Raw genomic sequence first — 27,978 nt, 5'->3', positions numbered from 1 at the left:
ACATAAACGCACACAGACCTTCACACACTCAAACATACGTACATATGCATATACAGAGGCACAACAATTAAACAAATGCAAGTCGATAGAGATGGGTTTTGAGATTTTTGCTTTTCAAAACACACAGACACAACAGGGAGGATGAGGAGGGATTCTAGCTTTTATTTTGACTAACCCTAAATACGGTCCTAGCAGATTTCCTTATTCAGAACCTGTAACTGAAAAGTCTGTGGGCATCCCCGCAGGTGTTTGCAGCTGTGCCGGCTGATTAGATCTGTACTCAGCTCAGTGTTGGGGCGGAGCTGCATTTTGTCCAAGATGAGGTCAGCTGCGACCAAGCTCAGCTCAATAATATTTTATCATGAAAAGAGATAAGTTGTCCCAGCCTAACGGGTGCACCAAAAACTGTCCTGGGAGATCCAACGAATTGTACATCAAGCACAGTCATATCACACCCAGACAGTCCTGAGCCCAGATGGAATCAGCCGTCAGAACTGAAAACACCCGTGTGGCCGCTGAGACTCAGGCCTCGTTCAGGCTGGAGGCAAATCACATCTTTAAGACAGACTGTCTGTGCTGTTATGTGCAGGTGATCAGATCGGATCTGTGTGTCCAGACATCAGCCTATCTGCATGGGTTGCTATGGTAATGACGTAGGCGTCAGTAACTAGATACACTGGTGAGGCGGCTTTCCACTGTGGAAGGAGGAGAAATGCACAGAGGCTTCCCCCCAAAGTGCCTGCAGACAGTTTATTTCATTGTCTGGTGTTTTCTGTGTTGTCCTGCACGCCGCTCTGCTAGCAGCACCGTGTATGGTTTGGATCCAGTTTGCACAACTCACATTTCATGTGTTTTTTTTTTTCACTGTCCAGACTAAAATCAATCAGGATACAATTGGGATATGTCAAAAAACATTCACATCTTCTTCCTACTTGTATTTACTACTTGGAAACTTGGAATTTGTTACTTCCACATGATTTCTCCCCCTTGGTATCATTACCATGGAAGAGTACAGACAAGTGGTCGTGGAAGCATCACTGTAAAAAAGGACACTATAATACTTCTTTTAAAAAACAAAGGAGAGGAGACAGTAGGCAGAGACAGTTCCACAACAGTCTAATTAGCGTATGAACACTCAAGTCGTCATGACCTCTTGCCGAGTTGGACTTAAATCAAATAAATAAAATGTATCTCAACTGATGTTTTAGTTTTTGTTTTTCATGAACTTTTCATTTATTGTTGCCCCTTATAGGGACAACACACTGCACTGTGAGAAGAACTGTATGCAAAAACAGTCAAACTACTAACTCCAGCCCTGCGTTCCAAATCGCATACTTATACTTTTTACTTTTAGTATGTACTGCAGCTGCCCTTACAAAGTATGTAGTTTAGTATGAAATATGCATGCAAATGCATACTATTGGGACACACTACATATTGCAAATTTGAATGTTGTTGTCAAAATGCCGGTGCTGTTTCATACTGCGCTGTCATCCGTCATATTTCTGATCTTCTGTCTTCCTGTCACTGCTGCTGTACCTGAGCGAGTTTTGTGAGATATGTGTGTTTTGTTGTCGTCCATATGTGGGCGTGGCCTGTACACGCAACTCAGTCAGTGCAACGTAACGTCCACTGTGCATAGGATTGTGGGTCAGAATGGCCAGAGAAACATGCTGAAATGCATACTGCGAAATCTGACCGGATGAAATAGAACATCCTGGTACTCTTGGCATACTGCATCTGACGTAGTATGCATTGGGACATACTAAATCTTTTTTTTTCCCTACTAAATAGTATAGTAGTATGAGTATTGGAATGCAGGGCAGGTTTATATATGCAGAGGACTAATGAGCAGACAAGACGCAGCTGCTATGGCAGGCTACAGGATTATGCTGATTGGCTGAAACAGGCAGGTGAGGCAGGAGCACAGAAGGCAGGGCAGGAACTTCAGGGCGTCGACATGGACAAACAGAGCAGCAGCACAAACCCACAAGAAAGACTGGAATGCAACACTAAGCGACAAATATTTCCAAGCGTATAACGTGACCTCGCCGCTGCCTTTTGTCTTTTCTCTTTCCACTCTCCTCTCTCTGCAGGAAACCAGGAGGCCGATGACAGAAGCGGACACAATGCAGTGGAGGTAAGTGCTTACTTGCTAGGGCCATGTCCCAAACTGCAGGTAAGTGTGCATTTTAGCGTAGTGTGTCACTGTCAGGTTAGGGTGATACAGGACGAGACCCCACGGCCAGACCTATCATTAGTGCTAGACACGTCAAGCAAGAGTTTGTGAGAATGAATGAGCGAGTGAGTGTTGCTGGGTAAAGTGCTACGGGCATGTGAGTGAGCCCAACCAAACCAAATATTAGCAGACAGGAGGATTCCCTTGCTCTACAAAAATTAAAGATGGTGGTTTGGGGAAAAATTAATAAAATCATAGAACTCAGAACAGGTTATACTCAAAGAAAATACCCCAGGCTCGGAGGCTGAGATATATCTGAAAGCCTAAAAGGAAAAGGCTGTAATTAGTTCGCACCAGCCCAAGCTGAAATTATGACTCCTTTAGGCCCTTTCATGAAGAAGAGAGCACAGCCAAATGCTAAAAGTAGCTCAAAATCAAAGAACAGGCATATAATGTGTGTTCTGTGTGTGTGTGTGTGTGTGTGTGTGTGTGTGTGTGTGTGTGTGTGTGTGTGCGTGTGCGTGTGTGATTTAACAATGACACCTTAATTAACGCACCCACAATCAGCTGGCTCCATGTAATGCTCACTTGACCTGACGCCGTCACCTCGCCGCCCCCTTCGCCAGAACTCTGGGGGAAACTTAGCATTTCCGTGCAAGCAAGAGAACAAACTGAACTACAGTACCCAGGGGGCTTTGCAATTACCATCCTCACGGCATCAGATGACCTTTCGCGGTCCTTTCCGTGGCGGCTGTGCCTCTTGGGTTGTGCTGCGTGAAGGCTGAAGTCAAAAGCCAAATATGCAGCCTCCGTTTGACAGGCTGCTTAATTCAACGTACCGCCCTGTTATTAGTTTAGGTTGTAGATGCTCTGATTACGACGCTGCTTACTCAGGTGCTGACAGAGCGGGACTAATTATCTACTGGCCTCCAGATCGGTGTCATTATTTTCATATGTGTAAATGTCTCCGCTGACAATTAATGTACTGGAGCAAACGCTGGGCCGTGCAGTATTCCCCCGCAGGCCCTGCGAGGTGAAGCATTTTTAAAAATTCTCTGCTGCTCTATATTTTTCTTCAGGGCTGGCCATCGTGAATATTGGAAAAAAAAAAAAAAAAACGGTGCTATGGGGTTTTGCTCATCAATATGCTAAAAGATGTGCGCATGTACCCTCGCCTGCGAGAAAACAGATCCTAGTCCTGTTGCTAACGTCTATTCACAGTCGAAGTAATGTTTGTTGCTCTGTTTGAGATGTGAAATATAAATAATTTGGCCTTCAAGGAAAAACCTGTTCTCTCCATCTTCATTGTACAGTTATGTAACAATCTGAGCTGATAGGGCAGGTGGGCTTTTTACAATAACTTTAATGAAATCAAGCACATGCTTGCATTACAGTGCTGAGCACATTTTTTTTTTTTTTTTTTTTTACCAGTGCAATGACTTAAACATATTCTGAGCTTTCTTATTTTATCTATAGCTCTCATCATAATGGCAAGCTCATTATGATCAACGTGTATTCATCAGGGAGGGGATTTCTCAATAAATTCTGTACCTAAAAACAAACAAACGTCCTATCCATTTAAGTGTCCAGCACATAAAGGACCAGGTAAACCACTAATTATATTAAAAATGAAGACTGATACCATGTAGCTTTAATAAACCCCAGACCAGTGTTTCTTTAGTATAGCGATGACTTAAGGCCGTGGCTCTCCCCTACTTTTTCACCTCAGGTCAGTCTTCGCGGTTGCCTGAGCTACCTTTGCCAACCCTCATCCCTTCTGCCACGCAGCTTAAATGTCAGCGGCTGGTGGGGAGGCGTTAGCTGTCGAAACACATTTATCTTGGGTACCAGGGTTCACTGAGAGTCCTGCTTATACCAGAGACGCAATGAGGGATGTCTGACTCCCCACTGCAAGCTGTTCGACATGAAAGAAAAAGGAATTTGACATGAGAATGGAAAGTCTGGCGGTGAGAATTCATCAAAGCAGCCAAAAAAAAAAACTAAACATGAAAATAACAATTAGATACTCGGAGAGGTTCATCTGACTTAAATTCTGCAGTCGAAATTGAGCTTCAGTCATTTTTTTTTTCACTTAAAAGCAATTTGACACTTAGTTGCGATTCCATAAAGCTTCGTCAATAATCATTCTTTTCTCGACTGCACTGCCAAATGTCACTATCATAACTCAACAGTCCTGCTTGTTATTGCTGCAGTCATAAGTATTTTGTATTTCCATAATGATTTGCATACTCTTCAGCTCTTTTTTTTTCTTTCTTTTTTTTTTTTTGCAGAACTATGCGTTTTCTGCACATCTAAAAAGCCTGATTTGCATAGGGATAGCACTGTTCCTGCAGGCATGCCTCTTGATTATTATGCCATTCATTGAGAGCCAGCTTAAAGGTCTTGTAGAAATGGACGTCTTGTTCAAAATGGATTGAGAATTTATGCTGTTTTCTTTCTTTTTTTGGTGTAGAGTTGTGCTGAAAAATAATCAGCCTTTCTCAAGCAAAACTGATAGAAGTTTGTTTGTTCATTGTCGAGTCCTGTGCCATGGTCAGCATATTCTAGCAAGGACAGTTTGGGGGAAAAAAAAAAAACTCATTTTTGCTCAGCAACAGAAAACAGCGAACGTGGATTACAGTGAATGACAAAAACCAGTGTTGTAATTCTTTGTCCTTTCTGTAACCATGTAGTGGAAGTAAACTTTCAAACGGCAGGAAAAAATGTCCTGAAATCCTTTGTTCATTATCAAAGGCTAAGGTACCTCCGTGGCCCACGATGCTGTATGTGTATGAGCCAAGCTGCCAAGGACAAATAAGTTGTTGGCAGACAGAATAGGAGCAAATGTTAACAGAGTTCTCTCCAACAAGATAGACCTTCCTGTATGAGAACGGGTGAACATTGCTGCAGCTGCTGTCATCCCAGAGGGTGAGAGCATTCTTCAGATTGCAGGTGAATTCTAATGCAGTCTGGTCTCCTGAAATTCTCTGAAATGAGCACAATTTCTTAAAATGACGATACATTTTCCCCGAATGGAAAGTGAGAGAAATGTGTTTCCCCACTACAAAAGGATTTTTTAGAGCAGACACGGCTAGAGACAAGCTGCAGTTTGACGTTGAAAAGGGAAGCCAGAGTGTTGTGGTCAGAGCAGTAAATGGGTGGATTCTCGTTCATCTCTCACGGGCCAGTTCAATTCTCGACCCATCACAAAATGTTTTCCACCGGCTGATGTTTTTCATTTTCAGCCAGAAGGTCGAACCCTCACCCGAACCGTGCTCTAACCTGAGCTGAATCCCACCTCAACCCAAAAAAACCTGACCCAAAGTCGTTTTACCATTAGCTCGTGACTAAGTGAGAACAGCACATCCAATTCATGCCACAGTCACTTAATCCTTTTGTGCGGGAGGAAAATAATCTTCACATTATTCGTGTCCACAAAAACATAATCTGCATTTCAGAGTTTGTGCTCATTCCATGAAATTTTATGCAACGGTGCTCCTCTGCCATCTTTGTTTTGCCAGATGCTCTGAGATTGTGAAATACCTGCAGAACAAGGGGACCTGGACACCGTTTCCTAGAATAGAATCCCAGAAATACATTGACACTGTTAAGGCAGCGTACAAAGGAGTAGAAACTTCAAGGGAAGGAGGCAGTCTTTTGAAGCGAGGAAGGGCTTTAGGCAGAATGTGACATGTGGAGGTTTGCGTTCTGATGAGTGTTGCTTGTGGACGTCTGTGGATGTCGGTCTGCTCACCTCCTCTCCTCCTCTTCTTCCACCTCTCCCTCTTCTTCGTTTGACCTCTTTGTTCTGGTAACCCCCCCTCCCCACGTGTCCGCTGTCCCCATAGCGCCACACAGTGGTTTTTGAAGGGAGACACGGGGGCCCTCAGTGTCCCCTTTGGAACCACCGGGCCCCTTCTTTAAGAAAGCACCTGATCTCACCCCCACTCCGCTCCCCACCACTGTCCTTCGTTCAGTCCCCTCTTCCTGACCCCGGTCACACACCAGTTTTCCCAGCATTCAATCTACACTCTTCCCAGTACCTGTGGGGGTGGAGGGAGGGACCCCCCAACACCCAAGCCCCCACGCATGCCCTGTGTGTGTGTGTGCTGTGCGTTCACCCCCCACCACCCAAAAAAAAAGAAAAAGAAAAAAAAGAAAAAGAGGGCTTGACGGACCGTAGAGGAGGAACCAGTTTTATAACATTTGATGCTGTTCTCTTGGCTGTTTTCTAAACTAGGTGTCAATTCACAACAGGCTTCAGACGTACCAGCTCAGCAGCAGCAGCAGCAGCAGCACGGCTCGGAGCCCCGAGAGCGTGGCCCTTCTTAACCACCGTGGGGAGCCGCTTTTCCAGCAGGGGCCTCAGGGGCCACCCCAGGGGCCGGCGCCTCCTCCACAGCACCCGCAGCTGCAGTCCGTGGCGAGCACCCCCGCCCACCACCTCCACCTCCAACAGCACCACCAGCCCGCCGTTAGCATGGCCGATCTGCGGCCCGAGACGCTCATCCAGTGTCAGCAGATCGTCAAGGTCATCGTGCTCGACAACAGCGGCCACGGCCGCGTGGAGGCCTTCCTCAGCCAGACGCCCACGCACCACCACCACTACCAGCATCACCACCACGGCCATCACCAGCTCAGCCAGTCGGCCATGTCCACCCCGGTCCGATCGCAGGACGGCTCCCAAGGCAAGGACGGCCACCAGCCCCCGCTACCCCCTCCACCCCCCCCTTACAACCACCCACACCAATACATCCCCCCTGACCCCCGCCTCAGCCTACAGCGGACCCCCAGTGGCTCTAGGAGCATGGTGTAAATAAGACTGACATTGATTTAGACCCTTTTCCTTGAAACACAAACACACACACACACACACACCCACACACACGCTATTCCATACCAACCCTATCCCCTTCTCTATCCAACAGTATATAATGTACATATATACATACAGAAGACAGAGCTATAATGAAAAAAAATGAAACCACATCTATATGAATATATTTAAGATATTAATGAATCAAAAAGAGAATCAAGGTTTAAAAAGAGATGCCGAGAAATGAAGTGCATATATAACATTTTACTTGATTCCACATGTATTTTGAAATATTATGTAGTTCTAACAAATTTCTATAACTTTTTTGTCAGTTTTAACTCTTGCTAGAGAAAAATCACAGATGTTTAGTTTCTGGATGGATTCCTTGTAGTTCCGATACACAACAGAACAAACACCCAAACAGAAATACGTGATTCCTCGAGCTTTTCAGATTGTCTTGGTGATGGATGTACACCACTCCAAGGACCGCTTCTGTTCGCTTTTATCATCCCTAACTTCTTGCCTACTGTACTGTATGTGTGTGTGCGTGCATAGTTGACACTTACTGAAAATGTGTGTGCCAAAATACGTAAGCCTCCACTAAAAACGGACTACTTTGCACTTGACTAAACGCTAGGGCTAGAAGAAAAGAATTAAAAAAAAAAAAAGAACAAAAAAACACTCTTCTGCTTTCAGAAAACGGTCCTTTCGCGCCTCTCCCTCAAGGAGCACAAAAAAAAAAAAAAAACGATAAACAGAACCCTGATATTTCTGCGAAACCTGTCTCCTTGTTTGCGCTGTTGCTGATTTATTTACTTGATGGAGAGCTTTCTCTTGTCCTCTCTGCTCTGGAAAAAAAAAAAGGACATCCTCCGATAAGCTGTGTTTGTCATCCGCTCCTCTGTTGTGTTGTTGCTCTCTCTCTCTCTATCATCAGAAAACACTCTCTCCCAGTTGTCACTCTCCATTGATCATCCTACAGTGAAGGAATGATGGGAAACAAAGGCAACCAATCATGCGGCTTCCTGCCAAACCAAAAAGCCAACGACAGCCCAGGATAGCGCCGATGATTGCTGTTACTTTTCGTTTGCGTCATATTTGATATTGCCTATGCTGCTCATCAGTTCTTGCCTCCTTTATCTGATGATGGAATGATAGTTTTTGATATTGAAGTCACATTTTCAGGACTATTGAAATCGCTATTGGGAATTTACTCTTATAACACATTTTGACATCCTTAAATTATTCCATTTGGTTCCATATTGGCCTATATATGTGTAACACGCGATATTGTTATTTGTGTTCCCACAGACAAAGCGACATGTCCTTTTTTCACATTTTCAGGGGAATTTCCACGGAGATGTTAACGGCATGGTTGTTTGATATCAAAATGTGTATGTTTATTATTCTCATTCATGCATTCCGACTTTGTGTGATTTCCTCTTGTGGAGCGATGTCGGACCGCGCGCCGGTCGTACAAAACACTCCTGTGTCTCATGTCTGTTCAGCTCCCTGATACACTCTCTGCTCCTTGACACCACTTTCCCCTCCCACGTAACCTTTTAATCTGACATTTTCCAAAAGGCAAAAACAACCTAAAACACATTTGCTGACCTCAGAGATATACACACACACACGCACGCACACGCAGCTCACATTGCAAGCGCTGGCATCAGTGGCATTGTTTGTGCTGTCGGCTTGGCTGCTTTAAATAAGAATGGGACAAAGAGACTGCATTATTTGACCTCTTGCTCTTCACTCCAGCCTAGATCACATAAATATCACATTCAAGCTGTGCTGGAAAGGACAAGCAAGCTACCTTTAGCCCCTTCGAAATGCTGTTGCCCTGCCATGCGTCCTTCACTCTGAAATAGGTCAGCGACTGCCCCAGTCTGAAAGCGTCCATCTTTTAAACATAAGCCCCACCAGGCGCCGCGGAATGGATGCTCGGTTAACCCTGCCTCCCTTATCTCTCTGATTTGTTGATTTATAATCACAGAGCCACTGTTGGGAGGTCCCTATCTCATCTTTCTGTCCTTTCCCACCTATTATGTTTTCACCAAACGGAAAGAGGGGGGAAAAAAGCCAATCTGTTGTGCAGTGCTGGCAGAGGTTGAGTGTGTGTATCTGTGCGTGTGTGTGTTTGCGTGTGTGTGTGTGTGTGTGACCTGCCCACAGAAGCATCCTGATCTCTCGGTGAACAGGGGGATCTTGATCTCACTCTTCACTTCTCTTTCTTCACAGAATACTGACCCAAGTAATTGCTTTTGTTATTATTTCATCAATCAGAGGCGGATCAATCCTTCCAAAATGAATCAGGAGCAATTATAATTTACTGGCTGTAAAAATGTAAAACGTTTGAAGGTGGTCTCATGAATTCCATGCATATTGGATCAAAAGTATGTATTTTACATTGTATGGTTGCTAAGGAGACGATTTCTTTGTTTTTAGTTATGTATGTATTTGGTTATTCATTTATTTATTCATTTGAAACCAACATTTAGGAATAATGTGATTCTTTTCTCATGCATGACATCGATTTATCTATCGGAGGCCTAATGAACTGTGATTCCCCAGAGTCTTGAGGTTTTTCGTGCATGAGTGAATTTGCTCCGAGTGCAGTGCTGGGAGAGAAAGATGCATCTGTATGTTCTCGGGTTTCTCTCACAACGCACTTTAATGCGAGTATCTTATGTCTTTGTGGTAAAAGACTGCGTGTACTGGACGTTTAAAGTCATATCTGATGATAGCAAATGCCCCCTCAGACAGAAATGGATATTTGCGCAGATGTGTTTTTATCCCTTCCCCCGATATAACGCATAGTGACAAGCCCAAGGTCTCATATGTGGCCATTCTCATCTTCTTGTCTTTCACTGGCCTCTGCTTATGGTTGCACAGTGTTTTCCTAGTTGATAACATGTAACAAGCTCTTTGGGATAGATTTGCTGTGTGCGCAATAAATATGAATATGCGATCACATTGAAAGGTTTATGTTTGATAGAAAAGCAATGTAGCATTTTGGGAGTGCAGCATATGAGTATGGGAGCGCGGTGGCACTGGCTAACCTTAGAGATACTGACAAAAGGGCTCTGCCATGCCAGTGTACTGCTTCATCTATGAATTGTGAAACTCCTCTTTTGAGTCTTAAGCACTGTGTTTGTTCATATTAGTAAAAAAGAGATAAAAAAAAATAACAAGAGGACATATTTAAGGTAGACAGGTGGAAACTGAGCATTATAGATTTATGAACATCACCTCACCTCCCTCAGTTGGCTTTGAATTTCTCTCTACCTGTCTTTGCAGTATATCAACATGCTATTAAAGATGATTTCAGTCTATTCACCACACTGACTCGCGGTGCTTCTTTGATCTGTTCACTCGATTCCTCGGGCAAATTTTAAAGCCACCAGATGTCTGAGTCAATACCATTTTGAATGACATTCAGGATTTCAGGATACTGCTGATTTTTAAGTGTCACACAGCATTAACATTCTAGATGTGACCAAAAAGCATGAAGCCAGGCTCATTTGAATTCACAGAAGACTCTTTTTATTTATCAAAATGCGCTTTTCATTCTGTAATCAAAAATCAAAACTTTTTTTTTATTATTATTTTGAATGTAAAAAGCACTTTCATCTACAATGAGCCTGTCTTCTATGCTGGGTCACACAACCCTAACCCCGGGTACAAACAACTCACAGACATAAATAGCTCGATCACCCGCTCTTTGAGAAAGCCCAACTAAAGAGGAGCTGCTTGTCTTTGAAAAACTGGGGAATCTGTGCAGAGTGAAGATGCTAATGCAAAATGCAGTTGTCAGTCGTGGTTTGATGTTTACTTTTATTGAAATGGAAAAAAAAATAAAATAAACCAGTGTCAGGCAACATTCTTCATATTCCTCCCGAAATTGACAAAACACAATCTTGTATCACATTTTGCACTTTTTTGTTTAATAAAAAACAGACACTGTGCTTAGCTATTTTGAAGCAGTTATATTTACAGCAGACGACTATTTGAATCGAATGAGCTGAAATGACTATCAACATTTATGAATATATAACATCTTAAATTTTAAATGTGAATACTGCATATCACAGCTGGGTTAACTGTCAAACTGCTTGCTCTATAGTAAATAGACTGTACAGTACTTCATAAAATCATAAAGCTACCTCTTTAAACAAAACATCCATATGAACAAAACAAGAAATGTGGTAACACTTAATCGGTACACTGCTGAAATGCATTACAGACATTCATATTATAGTTGCAAATGAAGTGTTCTTTTTGTATATTTGTATGTGCACTTAATCAGCAAACACAAACATATAATAGTATGGTCCACAGACATACATGTCATGGCAAAACTAATTTTTTTTTGTGGACAAAATATATCACGATGTCAGGATGGGTGGCTCTTTAAGCTGGACCAAAAGCAAATGGGCTTTAATGGATTACAGCTTCATGCTTGGAGTCAAGTTTTACCAGATTGTGCAATGTCTTCAAGATATAATGTACATTGCAGCGGTCATTGCATTGGCCGGTGAGACAGAAATATCGAGACTTTGCAATTATCAAATTTGAAAAATGGGACGAATAATCACACAGTCGTACGTTATCCGTATCTGGATTGCAATGTACACTTTCGACGCTCATCTAAAGCATCACATTTGCGGTCACACGGAGCCTACTTCTTGACACACAGCATCACAACATCTAAAATTTATCCAAAGTGCCTTCTCCTTTACTCCATCCCTTGATTTTTCAGCACAACTTAAGATGGAGGGAAACATGGTAAATATACAACTCGATTCCACCTGTCCAATTGTTAAATTTCAACACAGATCACATCAAAGAACAGGGGGTAAAACGGAAGCCAGATTACTTCAACCTGACTTATCCAGGCTAGACAGGGGCTTCACCCACGCTCCCTGTGTGTGTGAATTCTTCATGCCCCGATGGCTTCCCATCCTCTTGGGCAGTTGTCATCCTCCGCCAGCGCTGGTCAAGACAAGAGGCAGAGAGTTAAGTCAATCTCAGGTGAGTCTTAAATACTTAACAGAAATCCTTCAGGTTTGAAATAGACGGGAGGAGTGTATCAGTGATAAAAGAAGGCGCCGCTGGCAGAGCAGTCACAAAAGCTCCAAGTGCACTGGATTAAGTGTACATGGACAAAGTGAATCCTGTGCTCAGTAAGAAAAGGAGACAGATTCATTCAAGAAAAAGAGCACAAGAGCAGGTCTTGCATCAGGATATCGATGCTGTCCCAGATTTCCCAAAAGGCCACTAGGATTTAAGTATTCCAGTTTCTTACGGTCAAGAAAAAATGAGGCGCAGGACACAAAGAGTAATGCAGTACATCAATCAGTCAGTGATCCATATCCGGCACTTAGCCTTGACATATTTAATGGCCACCCATAATTTCTGTTGACTGCACCAAGCTGTGCTCACCTTGAATGCTACTTTTTACTTCAAACTGACAGTTTTGTTGGCTCTGTGCCAAAGCCGTAACTTCTGCTCCTCCTTGAATGACTCAAGCTTGTAAAAAAAAAAAAAAAAAAAAAGGGAACGAGCCTCCTACATCTCTGCATCTGCATCCTGCCTTTCAAGCCCGGCCCATACTAATCATTTTGCTCAGTCCCTTATTGTTTTGCTTTGTGCACCAGCTGAGCAGACAGTAACCTTGGTAGCAAATCTTGAATTGCAACGAGTAAACATTAAAAACACACACACACACACACACACACACACAAAACAAAAGAATTGCAAATGGTTTCTCACCTGTTTGATGCTGCCCTTTGCAGTGCAGAACATGAAGATGACGTAGCCAGGGATCAGCACCATGGAGGACAAAGCCATGAACCAGCCGATCACTTGGCCCCACAGCGGGTACACGTACTTCCCCAGGGTCAGAGGGGTCATCTCAATGGCACTGAAGGTAAACACCCCCTCAAATATAAAACAATGTTTCAGTCCACCTCATCAACGACTGGAAAGGCTCACAGTACATAATATTAGAACCCAAATATTTTACACTGGACTCGTTTTTGGAATGAAATAATAATATAATTATAAATGCCAACGCAACACCAGATTGAAGAAATCCACATATAGGATTATCTCACACTGAATATAATAGCATTTCATTAGACTGAACAAGGCATTGGTGAACTGACTTGCATCCTTTGATATTTATCAAACAGTTTTGAATATCATTTTTTATATCATTATCATTTATCAGTTTTTGGTATTACATATGCTTTAACCCAGTATTTCACTGGTACCACATTTCAATATTAATCAGTGACAGAAAATAGGATGAGCAAGCAGTACTTAATTGGTTTGGCCATATACCTTTAATTTTCCATTATTTTGGCTTTCTTTATTGTTATTTTTTTAGCTTCCTTTATTATTATTTTTTTAGTAGTGCAGAAGTAGGAAGACAGTGCCATGATTTCCCTGAGGGCTTGACATTCCATAGGATGAGCCACAAATCAGCAAAGCAATTCAAAAATAACCCACCAATCCCAGTAGCTCATCTACCTTATTGACATCTGCTGAAAGTCAATGGAAATGTGAAATTGTAATCAGTTTAGAAAGCAGATTGTAGATCTCTAGATCCGGCTAAAGCTTGATTGAGAAGAGCACATTTTTTTTGTGGCCATGGACGTTAATTTGATAAACATTCTCCAGGCCTACCAGGCAGATTAGCGGAGTGAAGAACATCCAGCACAGCTTCCACCAACCACAGGGCCGATAGCCGATCATGTCCTCAATGTTGCTATAGAACCTGTCAGCTCCTGCGGCATAAAGACAGAGAGACAAAAAGAGCGCTTTCTGACAGAAAGTCCTTCCCTAATCTCTCTGCCTGACAGAGCCGCTGATGAAAAGCACTTGAGGCAAAGTTTACCCAGTGCCTTCATTTAGCAGCTTGAGGCGCAATGAAGTCTTTTAACTGGATTGTCTTAACGTATTCCCATTGTGGTTTCACAGTATTTGATTTCATTCGGTCTGGGACACGCAGCACACAAGAGACAGTATGGAGGAGATTTCCTACCATAGAACCAGGATATGGAGACGGTTTCGAAGAAGACGAGGTAGAGGAGGCACATCCCGCTGGCAGAGTAGTAATCAAACAGCTTGAACACATACAGACCGCCCTGAGAGATTTCAAAACACACACACACACACACACACACACACACACTTTTAGAGGCTGAATACTAAAATTCCCCACATTATTCAATAAAATATGCATGATGAGTACAACACCACAGGATGTTGTGGGAGTGTTTTGTCATTTTTTGTCATTATGTAGTGATGGAAAAACTGTGTGTGTATATGTGTGTGTGAGAGAGAGAGAGAGAGAGAGAGTGAGAGAGAGAGAGAGAGAAAGAGAGAGAGAGAGAGAGAGAGAGAGAGAGAGAGAAATCACTTTTGCGTTTTAAGATAATTCTTCCATTACAACACTTAGTGTAGCAAACAATTCGGACACACGTGCATGCACAAAACACCCACACACATACACACACACACACACACACACACACACACACACACACACACACACACACACACACACACACACACACATATACACACACAGCCACACTCTTTATCGTCCTCTCACTCACACCGCTTATCATCTAAATTCTATTAGAAGATTCAATTTAGAATTAGATTCTATCTAAGATTCCATTATTACAGAGCTTCAACATGGTTTAAGGACACACACACACACACACACACACACACACACACACACACCAACAACACCTGTGTGATGTTGGAGAAGCCAATGATGAAGGAGATGAAGCAGACAACAAGGATGAAGATCTTCTTCCTCTTCCTCAGCACCATGGGGAATTCATCCATCAGAGCTGTGATGAAGCCTTCCACTGTGCAGAACTGAGAGAGCACACACACACACACACACACACACACACAGCTTACAAATACATGCAACAGCTGGCACTTGCAAATATATCCATGGAAATGAATGCAAAATATTTGTTTGAACTGCATGAACCACCAGATATGTGGGTTATCCCATCATGGCTAAGAACAGAGGTATAATAAAGTTGTTAAGTTCAATTTCAAATGTGTTGAAGTAGTATATGCATAACATTACAGTAATATTGGTATTACTATATGAATAAAAATGCATTTTTATTCATATGCAAGTTTTTTCATATTTGCATCAGTATTATATCAGTATAAGTAACAGTATATGCATATTAGTGCCAGTATTGGTATTTGTATTGATATTCATACTCATCTTCATGTTTGGAGATATGGTTTGACACACCCACATAGTGTTCATCCTTGGCCATGTCTTATTTTTTACATTTTCACAAAATATTGTTTTTACTTTGACATTACAAAGAACTCCAACATGCGTCTCTCCCAACAAAAGGACAGATGCATATTTTCTTTCAGCAGCTGTGTGTCTGCCACTGTCCTTCCCCATTAGGTTTTATACTGTGAGCGCTGTGCTGGCCTTCATTCTCAGTGCTGTTACATCTGAGATAAATGGATTCAATTCAATTTCAATTCAGTGGGTGTGACATAAATCTCACTCATAAGTCTTCTCGGCGCGAGTTATTCTTCGCTCTGCGTTTGTGTGTTGCATAGCATCCTAATCTTTCAATAAACAGGACATCTGAGTCTAATCTCTCTCTCATTCTTAGAAAATTCACTCCAGTAATTGCTTTTCTTATTATTTCATAACACAGACAAATGAATTAATGCTTACAAGGGGACAATGGGTGTCATAAATATATTTCACTAAGTCAGCTTGGCAATAGATACTTTAGCACTGTGCTGTCATGCGTGTGTGCAAGCATGTGTGTGTGTGTGTGTGTGTGCGCTGTTCCTACCTGACTGTCCAGGCCCAGCATCATGAGCATGGAGAAGAACAGGATGGCCCAGAGAGAGGACATGGGCAGCTGGGTGACAGCCTGCGGATAAGCGAGGAACGCCAGACCAGGGCCTGGGCATCACACACAAACACACACAAAGTTTCAAAAACTTTATTTGAATCCACTACATGACATTATAGCATTCAGCTATTCACAAAGTCTATGGGTAAATACATCAGTTTCATTTTGGATAACCGTGCTGAATGCTGTTCCCTGGAGTTTACTTTCAAAGGGACATGAGAAACCAAGCGTTTCATCTTGGTTAAAACGACTGACTACCTACACTCCAGATTTTCAAAAACCAATGAGGATTATTCTGATTTTGTTTGCTGACCTTATAGGCTACATGGGATGGAGTACAGCAATTTGGAACTGCAACAGATGGACATGGACGGAGCGAGAGCGAGAAGCACAACCTGTTGCAGGCAAGCTCCTGGACTGAAGACTGAAAGCTTTGAATCCATAAAGGACATTTGTGGGTGTTTTTCAGCGCTACTTTGCAGATGGCTCAATTAACCCATATAGTTCAACCGGAACCTGACATTTAGATGTAAATTTCGCGACACTAATCCACTCAGTGAAATGGTTGTATTTATTTATAGACGCGACAAGTCAGAAATACAGCCTTGCATAAAAAAATACCGGAACTTTGAGGACATTTAAGCATTTGAAAGGCCAGATTTTAACGTTTTGACCTGCCAGTCCATTACCGCAAACACAGATTAATTTTTTGTGTTCGTTTTTTTTTTTTTTTTTGGCTTTTTGTAAACCTTTTACTGCAATTTTGGAGCATCCAAGCCAGCCATCATCAACCCACAAACACACTGAAAAACCTCCAATATGTGCTGCAAAGAGCTGGAAGCCGGGCAGTTTGTCCGCGACGGCTTGTACTATGTAAAGGTCAAATGTGCAACCAGTGACAAGGATGAGCACTTTTCCCTACTATTTCAACCCCAACCCGACCCCTCCAAAAAAGCAAAAAAAAAAAAAAAAAAAAAAAAAGCAAAAAAAAAAAACACGATAGCCGGGCTGCTTGTTGTTGTCCTGCCTCAGTAACACAGTACCATACCTGATGCTGCTAACTCCTGAACAGGTTTCTTGGTGATGTAGGACATGAAGCCTACAATGGAAAAGATGACGAAGCCTGCGAACATGCTGGTGCAGGAGTTGATGCAGCACACGATGATGGAGTCCCTGGAGAGAGAAGCCAAGGACACACAAGATTAGCTTTTCTTACTCAAAGTGGACATAAAAGTAATGGCATCGCTGCATCTACTCTGAAATAGCCTGGATATTACAAAAGAATAAATCCCACTGGAGCCGCCCACGCTAAAAATGTTTGCACTGCTGGTATTGAAAGGAGATTTGGATGAGAGAATGAGAGAATGAACTCGATTGCATAAAATAAGAGAAAAAAGGAAACCTCTCTGGTAAAGTAGAACAGTGAGATCATGACAGCCATCGCCGGGGCTGCACAAATGCTGTGATTGTATCTACTGCACCTACTTGTACACATCATTGTGGTAGGTGTTGTAGCTTCCCAAGGCAATGAGTGAGCCCAGGCCCAGGCCGTAGGAAAAGAAGATTTGAGTAGCAGCATCCAGCCACACCTACGAGACAGAGCGCACATACAGGTTAAGTGCCTGGCATTTCCAAGCGTTTGGCATTTCATTTCACTTTTGAACTCGTGTGTGCTTGTGTGTGTGTGTGCTCGAGTGGGTGTCTGTTTGTCTGCGAGTGTGTTTGTTGGTGTGATTGTGTGCACCGACTCTCTACCTCAGATCTTATGAGTTTATTGAAGTCTGGGGTAATGTAGAAGAGGATGCCGTCGATCGCCCCAGGCAGAGTGACCCCGCGGAAGAACAGGATGATCAGCATGAAGTAGGGATAGGTGGCTGAGAAATATACCACCTGACAGAGAAAGAGAGAGGGAGAGAGAGAGAGAGACAGTGGGAGGATATATCCTGCTTAATATGGGTTATTTTAGGCATTCTTGTTAACTGGGATTCCTCTCTGTCAGCCCAGAAAAGCACAGTTGAATTAAACTGAATTAAAAATGGGAAAGAGAGAGATTTGTCTCAACCGGAATTGTATGGTGTGCCAGTGTATGTGTGTGTGCATGTCTGTGTATGTGCACGTGCATGTGTGTATGTCTATGGGTTTACAAGATGGGGATTTGTTTGTCATCCAACCACAATTACAAACAACTTAAAGCAATGTGCCTTAATAATTAAAAGTTGAAAATAGAGGCAAAACCATCCCCTCAACCGCTACACAAGCAGAGTGAAAAAGTCTCCAGCTACTAAAAAATTTCTAAGGCTCCTCTTTGCCGGAAGATCTTGACAGAGCCTTTGGATTCTGGCCTGCAGTTTTGTAGCATAATGATTGTGTTTAATTGGTAATGTCCATCAAGGCCGGGGCCTTAGGGGAATTCATTTTTCTCACTGCTCTGAGCCGCCACACATTAAAATCCAATTATCCTTGGCGGTGAATGTGTAAATGTGTTTTTGCTCACATACGTCGCTTCAACTTGGCTGTAATTTAAAAGCCCCATGCAGTTGACAGAATGATTTTTCTCTTTCTGTATCTCTTTTCCTATCACCTTCAAATCACTGTCTGGCAGTTTTCGATTAAATAATAGCTTTGAAACATTTTCAATTTCTCCACCTGAGTAAAATATTGAGAGAGAGATGAGGACAGAGTAGACAGCAGACTGATAGGAGATGAAATAGACAGAAGCAACATCCTGAAAGAATAAACAGTCAGACTTGCCTGCAAAAGATTTGGAAAAATAAACTAGCAAGTCAGTTTGTGTTAAGTGCTGACCCATTTGGCTTTAGAGAACAAACTACACCTCCATGCATTGTTATTTTCATGGTTACTAACAACGGGATAATCTAAACACAGACGATCAGGAAAGGGGGAGAGGCCTAACTGTCATTAGCAGCCAATAGGAAGCTCTAGTCCAGTGAGCCATCACATATCCAGGGGCCAACTTGATGATTTGGGGAATGGGGCCCCCGAATCCCAACATTCATCTTTGTCAATCTATTCTTTCTAAAAATTACTTTAAAGGAACTGGCAAAACTGCTAGCAGTAACACCAACATCAGTTTATTCTTTAATGAAAAAAGTTGTCCACAAAACTTCTACTTTTCTCTCTCTTTTGTGTCTTTTTTCTGCTACTTGGGTAGCTTTGCTTCATTTTGTACAACTCTTACAGCAACTTCTGCAGTGACAGGAAAATAAGCTTAAATTCAAGAGGCAATATGGTGCTAAATTAAGTAGAGCGGCACACCAGCACTACTGTCTGACTGAGGTGGGGTGATTTTACTATTTGAGTTTCTCTTTGCACAACTGGATTGTATTGGGGGGCAGCTCTCGATGCAAAGTGTGATGACAAATTCCAGGCAAATAAGGCCCAGGTTGAAAATAACTGGAACTGCTGGAGCTTGCTGTTGTCACTCTGGATAAAGGGCTTGGTTAAATGCCGAAATGCAACATCGAGAAAGGGAATTGTTGTTTTCCCTTTTTTATTACAGTGTTTTATTATGTATTATTATGTTTTATGTGTTATTCAGCTCTTGGTATTGGTTTCCATGTATACATCTCAGACAATTTATAGGGAGAGATTAAAACAGAGAGAGAGATTGCAAGGCATACCAAGAAAGACTGATGAGGAGAATAAAAGAATGACAACAAAAATGAAACAAACAGCCATAAACAGAGAAAGGGTAAAAGGACCGGAGATTGACTCACTCACTTCAAATAAGCAGAGGGCAGCAATGAGGCAAAAGAGGAGAAAACAGCACAGAGGTAAAGACAGAAAGCAAAGGAGGTGGAAGATTGGGCTGCAGCAATACAACCGTCTCTTGGAGGCAGGGTTGCTCTGGAGCCACAAATAATCTTATTGGTTGAGTTAAAGCTCAATTGGCAGGACCAAAAAAGCAGTTTTTCTTGTTTAGTTAGACTGGAAGCCCATGATGAAAAGGCAAGGATGAAGAAAGCATGCAGCTAATATAATGAGACCTATCCCTCTTGCTACGAGCCTAAGAAATATAAGCAAATCATAGGGTAGCCAGGTAACCTAGGTGACCTTTCAAGGTCAAACTAGCAATGCTATGTTATGGTTACCAAGGTGATCTCCTCACACAGTCATGAAAAAACAGTTATGAAAAACAAGTCATTGACAATTTTTTATTTATTTTTTACCAGAGCTCCCACTTTGCTGTTAAGGTTTGCCAGTTAGCCAACTAATCACATTATTTCAGCCTCCAGAGCAGCTCTGCCTCTGAGAAAAGTTTGTGTGACTGAAACTCCCATCTACAAGAGGAAGAGACTTAAAGTCAGAGGGAAAGAGTGTGCAATGCAGAAAAGGCAGCTAATAGAAAGAGCAGTAAGGACACAGAGCGAAAACTAAGAGCAAAGAATAAAGAGAAACTAGAGAGACAGAGACAGAGAGAGAGAAAGAGGTGAGTCTGACCTTCCCTGTCCACTCCACTCCCTTCCAGATTGAGAAGTAGACAAGGACCCAGGCTAGTGCCAGGGTGCCCACCAAGGGCCAGCGCAGTTCTCCTGGCTCCTCCAGACCACTGGACAGCTGATGCATATTACGCCTAGAGGAACACACACACACACATGCATGAGTTTAGGCACACACAAGCACAAATTGACAGATGCAGTCGTGCTCATATACCCATACTAGCACAGACAGACAGACACACACACACATATAGGCACACATATTGGGGACAAATATTGGGTGTCATTGGACTTACTCCCAGAACTCAGTGACAGCGCTGGTGAGGTTGGTGGTGTCTGTCAGACTGTAGTTGCAAAAGCATTTATCTGTGTTCCAGGGGTTATCACAGCTCTGCCATGGCAGCTCCTGCACACACAGACACATACGAACAAAAAAATATTCTGTTGCAACACAGAAATGCCTGAAATAGTCAGATTCCCCAATTTCTAAAACATTTTGGTAAAAACAAGGAATATTCTGCTTTTCATCAATTATTCCAATCCCATTTACAGAGACAAAAAAATATTTTGAGTCATGCTTCTGAGTCACAGAGGAAATCAGACATTTTGGAAGTGTTCACACAATCACAGTATCCCTGAAAATTATTCAGTTATTCTGTGATGCTCATGGTCGTCCGAGAAAAACACATGAAGCATGAACACCAGATGTTTTTCAAATTGTTTTGATCCAAACAGCTACGGCTTCCATTTTCCTGCCTCAGAAACCCGATGCATGATGTCTGCAAAGTCTTTGAAGTTTTGTCACCAGGCCTTTGGGCCAGGCGGTCGCACAGAGAAGCGGAGTAACAAAAGTAGTGGCAGAGAAATGATAGCATCATCGATTGGGTGAGATGGAGCTAGCAAGACCCAAAGTATCTTTACTCAGGGCAGGTGAAGTGTGAAAGACATGGCTGGCACTTCACTGAAAGAAATCAGACATCAAACAAAGAGCTTTAGTCAATTTTGCCCCCCTCAGATTGTACCCATTCATCCATTTTCGTGCTGCTTATCTGGGTCAGGGCAAGCAGAACAGTCCAGGCGGTCTTTTTCGTAGTAACTACTTCAAGTTCCTCCTGGAGGGACACAAGACATTCACAATACTGGGAAATTTAGTCCTCTCAGCACGTCCTGGGTCTGCACACTGGGGTCTCTCTCCTGGCCCAGCATATTTCCAAGGGAAGTGTCCAGAGAACATCTTAATCATGTCCTTAACCCATCCCAATCAGCCCCTCGCAGTGTTGGGGAGATGTAGAACTATCATCACCAAGGCGTAAGAAAACTTTAAACTAAAAGTGCAAAAAGTTACAGGGACCCTTTTTTAAGGACAGGGATGAGATGAACCCAGTTAAAGCCATACCTTATTTGCTTCCCTCCCATCAACACTATACCAATGACAACAGAGGACGCGGGTAAAGAGAAGCAGAGGAGCTAGAGAGGGATTTTTAAGATTTGATACAGTTGGGATGTGGATAAAACATGGTGCATATCAGTATTTGGGAGGATGTCCCTCATATATTGGACATTCATTACCGGCTTTAAAAAGCTTAGGTTTCTTGCTCCTATAAGGAAGCAGCAGTCTGAAATAAAAAATGAAAAACTAAAATCTATCAACAGCACTTCGAATGGCTTAAAAGTTTGCCTAGGTTTGCTCCCTGATGCAACTGATGAAGAAACTCACCGATCTAAAGGAGTTGAACAAGTAGTAGAGCGCCCAGGCGATGATGATGATGTAGTAGATGTTGAGCCAGAAGGACAGAACCACTGCAGCCAGACCGACACCTGAGGGCCAGGCGGGCATCGTTACAACCATCATACCATGTTTCAAGATCAGTTCCACCGTATTCTTTACTGCATATCATGAAATGTAAGCAGCCAGCATGAAGCAGCTCATAGCCAACAACATGAGGAGACAGAGCCTCATGAAAAATAAATAAAAGCAAGCATCAGTGCTACCTCTCAGCAGGAATCTCGCACTGATCACATCACTGTCATCTACAATAACATTACAGATAGTTAGAAAGGGGGCATTTACCAGCATGCAAAATGAGATGCAATCATTCATTGTGCCATTTAGTGTGAGTTACGACACTAAAGCCTATATTGGATGTCAAAGTAAATGGGGTTTTTTACAGCATTTTTTAACATGAAACCCGTTTGTAGGGATGGACTCCAGGCAAATATGGAGAGTTCTGGGCAAAGGCAAGTATAGGGTCTACTGAATATTAACCTTTACCGTTTAAGGATCATTCTTTCTAAATAATACATCATTTTTTTTGTAAGATGGATGAGCTGAGATCTGCCCTGATGGAGAAAAGAATGCGACATGGCGGCATCTGCTTTGTTTTCATGCTGGTCATCATCCTCCCCATCTTCATCATTATTATCTCTATTTCTAGTGTTTACTTGCTCTTGGCTCTGAGTATCAGCTGGCATGGCAGCACATTTGCCATCATTGTTGCTGCTGGTGCTGGCAGTGGAGCGAACGTTTGAGCTCTTTGAGTGGTAATATCGCTCGCAGCAAACACCAGCAGCAGTCGATTCTTTGATGGAAGAAAGTTGTCAACAAAACTTCTATTTTCCTCTCTTCTGTGTTTCTCTGCCACTTAAGTAGCTTTGCCTCATTTTTTTTTTTTTTTTTTGGGAACTTTCTCAAGGCAACTGGTGCAGTGTTAAGAAAAAATGAGCTTAAATTCAAGGGGCAATATTGAGCTAAAAGTCAAGTGGAATAGAAAATTGGTTTTGAGCATCTGAGGCAGATTTAGAGAAGTCTCTCCTTATCTAGTCCTAACTCAGTGATTTCTTCTAATTGATAAGAGGTGCAATCAGTGCTACCGCCTCATGACCTCTTGGTGGTGATGAGTACTGGGTTGAAAAATTAGACATTTCCTCCAATTAGAGGTGGTGGCAGACAGCACTGTGTGGTTGCTCTGTATGCCTGTACAAATCACGGAGGAGGATCTTCTTGATTTTTGTACATATAAATATAAATATCGTGTCATATTTATCTATACATCTCACCTTTCATCATCGGCAGGAGTTTCCAGACGCCGAGCCCTCCCACTGAGGTGAACTGGCCCAGGGACGTCTCCAGGAAGAAGAGAGGGATCCCAGCAAACACCAGGGTCAGAAAATAGGGGATCAGGAAGGCCCCTGTCACATCACCACAAACACGATGGAATACAGGGAAATTAGTTTGGTAATTCATATTAATTCATAATAATAAGGACTTCTTCCACATGGTACTGCAATGTCACATACAAATTCAGTATCTGCTGGTTGTGACGCTTCACTGACACTACATTATGCTTATATTAAGTGAAATATTCAAACCCAAGATGTCATTATTTTATGGCTGCACCAAAACATCCAGTAGAAAACGTAGATGTCTCATGCATAATTTTCCATACATTTCCCTGTAATTGACCATATGTTTGGTAGCTTCGGAGACATTGGGATCTTGACTAGAATTTAAAATAATCTTCTATGGGTTTGAACAAAGCTTGGCTGCACAGTAATGGCGAACCTGGGAGCGGCAGAGTTGAAGAGGTTAAAGAGATAGTAACAGAGTTATTATTTCAGATATTGTTGTAATGTGTTCAGGTTTTAGGTACAATGCTATAGAGCACATTATATTTCATGATGTGTTGAAACAATACTCACAATGCATTATGAAGAATTCATGTAGACTGACAGCTTGTATTAGCTTCTTTTACCTGCACAGTGGAGTTTGCTATGATATGGAAATTTTATTGGAGCCTCTAACCATAGTAATTGTGACAGTTCCTTCCTCCAGGATATCATTAAGAGCGTTAGACAACAGTCATGCTTCATTGCTCTTATCATCTTTAGTTATTTTGTACAATTTGCATCCAAATGATACACATCCTCAGGAAATTTACTTTCCCAAACAAAATTTTCAGTATCACTTACAAAAGCTTCCTGTAAATGTTGATGCTGTGGACCTAATGTAGTTCCTATGATTAAAAAATAAATAAATAAATAAATAAATAAATCATCCACTTTCATTGCTTGAAACCCCCTCATAACTTAATAAAAATACTGCTGTTTTATGACCGTGTGCACAGTCATAAAATAGAAATATTGTAATGTGACTACAGTTTACAGTGTTCTCATGAATCATGAAAATATTAGCTCAAAGATTGTTTTAATTTGATATATTGTTTTTATCGTGTTACTTTTTATCTAATTACACAAAAGGGAAAATTGTTTCAAGGTATACAGTATGAGCCTTTTTATGTATTTGCTATCAGGAACAAAAATACACTATTTATCAGAAAAGCATTGGTACTGTCATCTGAAGATGCAATTTTTGTAGTAAACTTTCACAAAACTGAAAAAAAAAAAAAAAAAAAGTGAAGAGAAGGCAGGTGCAGACGCCCCCTGACAACCAGCCTTGACGTAAAGGCTGCAGGTGTTCATCATGGCTGCCCCCACCTCAAATTTACCTCACTCAGATGATGCACATGTGAACATTACACTGGATGCATTCAGTACTAAATCACAAAGACCTTTAAACTGGCAGAGTGCAGCCATTTTGGCTCCACCAGTATCAAACGGAAGGATGCACTCACCTCCACCATTCTTGCCACACAGATAGGGGAACCTCCAGACGTTGCCTAAGCCAATAGCGTATCCCACACAGGACAGCAGGAAATCAAACTTGCCCTTCCAGCTGCCCCGCTCAGGTGGCTCCTCTTTTTTCTTCTTTTCATCCGCAGGGGACGCGACAGGATCCAAGTCCTCAAAAGGAACTGCTTGTTTGACCTCTGTCGGGGAGTTTAGGTCCACCGTGCTCTGCCCCGTCTTCCCCATAGCGGGATCACTACAGACCACGAGGGTCAGCGTGCCACTAAATCCTCACAACTTGTGATGGTTATGAAAGTTAAGCTCCCCTCTGTGTTCAGCAGAGTCTCGCACACTGGGTTTGGTTCTCAACTGGACTGGGATGTGCTGGTGCAGACTGTGTGGAAAATCTGTGGAGCAAGACACAATATCTTCAGTTTGGCAGTTTGTGCAGAGGTGTTACACAAAATATCTGTGGGAAGGGTTGTCTTTTTTGCTGCTTTTTTCTTTTGTTCTGTTTGACAGTGTCTTGCTGAAGATAAATACTGCAGAAATAGAAGTGAGCAGAACTGGCATAGGGGTTTCTATGGTTGCTAATGGGCCACTTGGAAGCCATCCTTTGCGAACCGACTGAATAACTTTGACAGTGTGATAACTGACTAATGATGTTTTGGAAGAAAACAATTTTTGCTATGACAATTTTGGGGAAGCTATCTCAAGTGCCACTTACTCTTCTGTTAATTCTATTCCTACTCTTCAGTTTAAAATGCACTGATATTGTTTTATTTTTATGGTCTGGGCCAGCTTTATAAATATTTGAGAGCATGAGCATACCTTCTAAAGCTAGTCACCCTGACAACCCAGACATCAGTCTGCGATAGATGTAAATTGTGAATTTGCTGCATAGAAGATGACTTGGGGTCACAATGGTACAGGTGCACCAAAAGGACACGATTTCTGATTCAGATGAAGGAGGAGGAGGGAGACGTCAACATGTGTCCATCAACACCCACGCTTCCTGTCAAAGCATCCTTAGGCAAGACAAGAGCCCCTACCTGCCCCTTCATCAGCTCCACAACAGAAATATGAGTATAGTTTTCATGTATGTACGGCTGTTGTAGAGTAAATTTGCATAGATAGTCAATCATTGAGCTGTTCATGGCCTGTTAGGCATTTCTCATCGAATATTGGTTGGCCTAGAAAGGTTGCAAATGATTTTTCTCACAACACTGGTCAGGTTTAATTGTGTTTTTAAGGAGCCTTTTGTGATAATTTACTGAAAGAACACTGGATAGATCCACTCTGCTCTACCCTGATATTTTTTAGGCAATTCCATGGCTTATTTTGACACCCACAGGAGCTTTGAAACTGTGGGCTCCTGCTGAGTGTTCCCATTGTGTTATTCTTCTGCATTCAATAGACGCACTAAATCGTCAACCATGTTCCACAAATTTAAAAGCTTGCTTTATGTGATGCCTCTGTGGGCTTTCTGTCAGATCTAATGAGCTCAGCAATCCTAAGTTTTTATTTTTATTTATTCATGTATATATTACATTTAGTTGTTTTGGTATTTTTCAGTCTCTTCAAATGTAAAATATAAATATTCAATAGCAATTGACACCTCTCATGTTGAAATGTCTTTTTCCTATTACCAGCTCACAGACACATCATTTAAGGCCCCCTAATATTTAATTGTGTTGATATAATTTGCCTAGAGTATGATGCTAAATTATACATTTCTAATCTGTAATATGTACAGTGGACACACAGGATCAAACCATTCACATCACAGTGAGGACATGTATTGTATTTAAGTATAAATCAAAGTTAAATTCAATTGACTGAGAATGAGAATTCAACAATAGCTGTATTGTCCAGCTGAAGCAATTGTCATCAGTCTAATTCTATGCACATTTCTGCTATGAAAAATGATTTATTGTCTGTAACATATTGCAAAAAACTGGTCCCTTTAGGTGGGAACAATATCCTTATGAGAAGTGAAATGATCAATAAAGCCATTTTCAAATTATCTACTTAACTGATATTATGAAACAATATGAAACACTTCCCCAGTAGGACATTCAGAGATTCACTTTGATTATGTAATCATCACTTTAGATTCAGACTCAGTCAGACTGTTTCAGCTTTAAGAAGCCATTGCAAAGAGTTATATCTTAATTTGCATGAGCAGAGAAGTGGTGGACAGAGAAAACATTCCCATCTTGAATTTATGAATAAATATTTGTTATTATATGTATTTCATTTGTGAAATATGCCTGTTTCTAAGACAATCCAATGAGTTATACTCTATCTCTTGATCAAATTGTGCCACAACCTGACTATTTTCAGTTTACGTCAGCGTCAGCTAAATACAGTGTAAAGCAAAAGAAGGATCGGGGGGGGAAGCAAGTGCATACTACCTGAAAGGTTTCCACGTGCCCCGTCAGGTCATCGGCGTCAGCCCGGACACCTGCACCACAAACTTCCTGCCACTTCCAGTAAACATGCAAAGGAAAGACGATCCGTTTAGCCTCAGCTGTGAAAAGCTTCCATCCAGTGCTCCTGGCCCAAGGCAACAGTCACAATGTCCCTGCTGCCAGAAAAAGTTTTCTTTTCTTTTTTTTTTTTTTTTGATTTTGCAGCCCCCTCTTTCCTTTACATTTTTTTTTCTTTTTTCCCGGCTGGCAATGAGGCTTCCTTTAGCGGGCCTGTGGCAGTTCCTGTAGCTGGTATCGAGTGGCTGATAATAAAGTTCGACCTGTTGTCTGATTTGATTACTGCTCAGTGCTGACTGGTGAGGCCCCGGGGCCATGGGGGAGAAGTCAATCGCCCAATTCTGGTGGGGCATTCTAGCAGCAGTGGCAGTGTGTGTTTGTACAGTGTGTATATATGTGCTGTTTGTGTGTGTGTGTGTGTGTGTGTGTGTGTTGTGTGTTGTGATAGCTGAGGTCAACTCTTGCC

The 27,978-nt window shown here is 42.1% G+C and overlaps 2 protein-coding genes across 3 annotated transcripts in view; one reads left to right on the top strand and one right to left on the bottom strand.

Moving 5' to 3' along the window:
- Positions 1–10,337, top strand: part of iqsec3a (IQ motif and Sec7 domain ArfGEF 3a) — a 101,528-nt gene extending 91,191 nt beyond the window's left edge. The window contains exons 13-14 of one of the 2 annotated variants that reach the window (XM_030045954.1): positions 2,097–2,140; positions 6,420–10,337. In XM_030045954.1, coding sequence (XP_029901814.1) covers positions 2,097–2,140; positions 6,420–6,995 — 620 coding nt within the window. In that variant the 3' untranslated portion in view covers positions 6,996–10,337. The remainder of the gene's footprint in view (positions 1–2,096; positions 2,141–6,419) is intronic. The other variant, XM_030045955.1, reaches the window with a different exon arrangement.
- Positions 10,338–10,818: 481 nt separating this feature from the next.
- On the bottom strand, positions 10,819–27,978 carry slc6a1l (solute carrier family 6 member 1, like). Its single transcript, XM_030045443.1, has 15 exons — positions 27,438–27,978; positions 25,026–25,427; positions 23,452–23,583; positions 22,112–22,212; positions 20,691–20,800; positions 20,396–20,528; positions 17,690–17,824; positions 17,420–17,523; positions 16,983–17,107; positions 15,872–15,984; positions 14,769–14,900; positions 14,050–14,152; positions 13,692–13,792; positions 12,774–12,941; positions 10,819–11,993 (listed from the first exon to the last, which is right to left on the bottom strand). Exons 2-15 carry the CDS (start codon positions 25,264–25,266, stop codon positions 11,898–11,900), a joined length of 1,794 nt encoding a protein of 597 aa, XP_029901303.1. The 5' UTR covers positions 25,267–25,427; positions 27,438–27,978; the 3' UTR covers positions 10,819–11,897.

This window comes from Myripristis murdjan, chromosome 23 (genome assembly GCF_902150065.1).
Source record: "Myripristis murdjan chromosome 23, fMyrMur1.1, whole genome shotgun sequence".
Classification (NCBI taxonomy): domain Eukaryota; kingdom Metazoa; phylum Chordata; class Actinopteri; order Holocentriformes; family Holocentridae; genus Myripristis; species Myripristis murdjan.
The sequence above is the reverse complement of the archived record's forward strand: the minus strand, read 5'-3'. Positions and strand labels throughout refer to the sequence as shown.

Bases quoted from the DNA above. Each gene is read 5' to 3' on its own strand.
- slc6a1l (XM_030045443.1), bottom strand. From the start codon at position 25,266: ATGGGGAAGACGGGGCAGAGCACGGTGGACCTAAACTCCCCGACAGAG. The intron at 17,108-17,419 runs GTAGGTGCAGTA...TTCTCTCTCCAG, and splicing joins TACCACAATGATGTGTACAA to GGACTCCATCATCGTGTGCT. The intron at 11,994-12,773 runs GTGAGAAACCAT...TGTCTTGACCAG, and splicing joins CAAAGGGCAGCATCAAACAG to CGCTGGCGGAGGATGACAAC.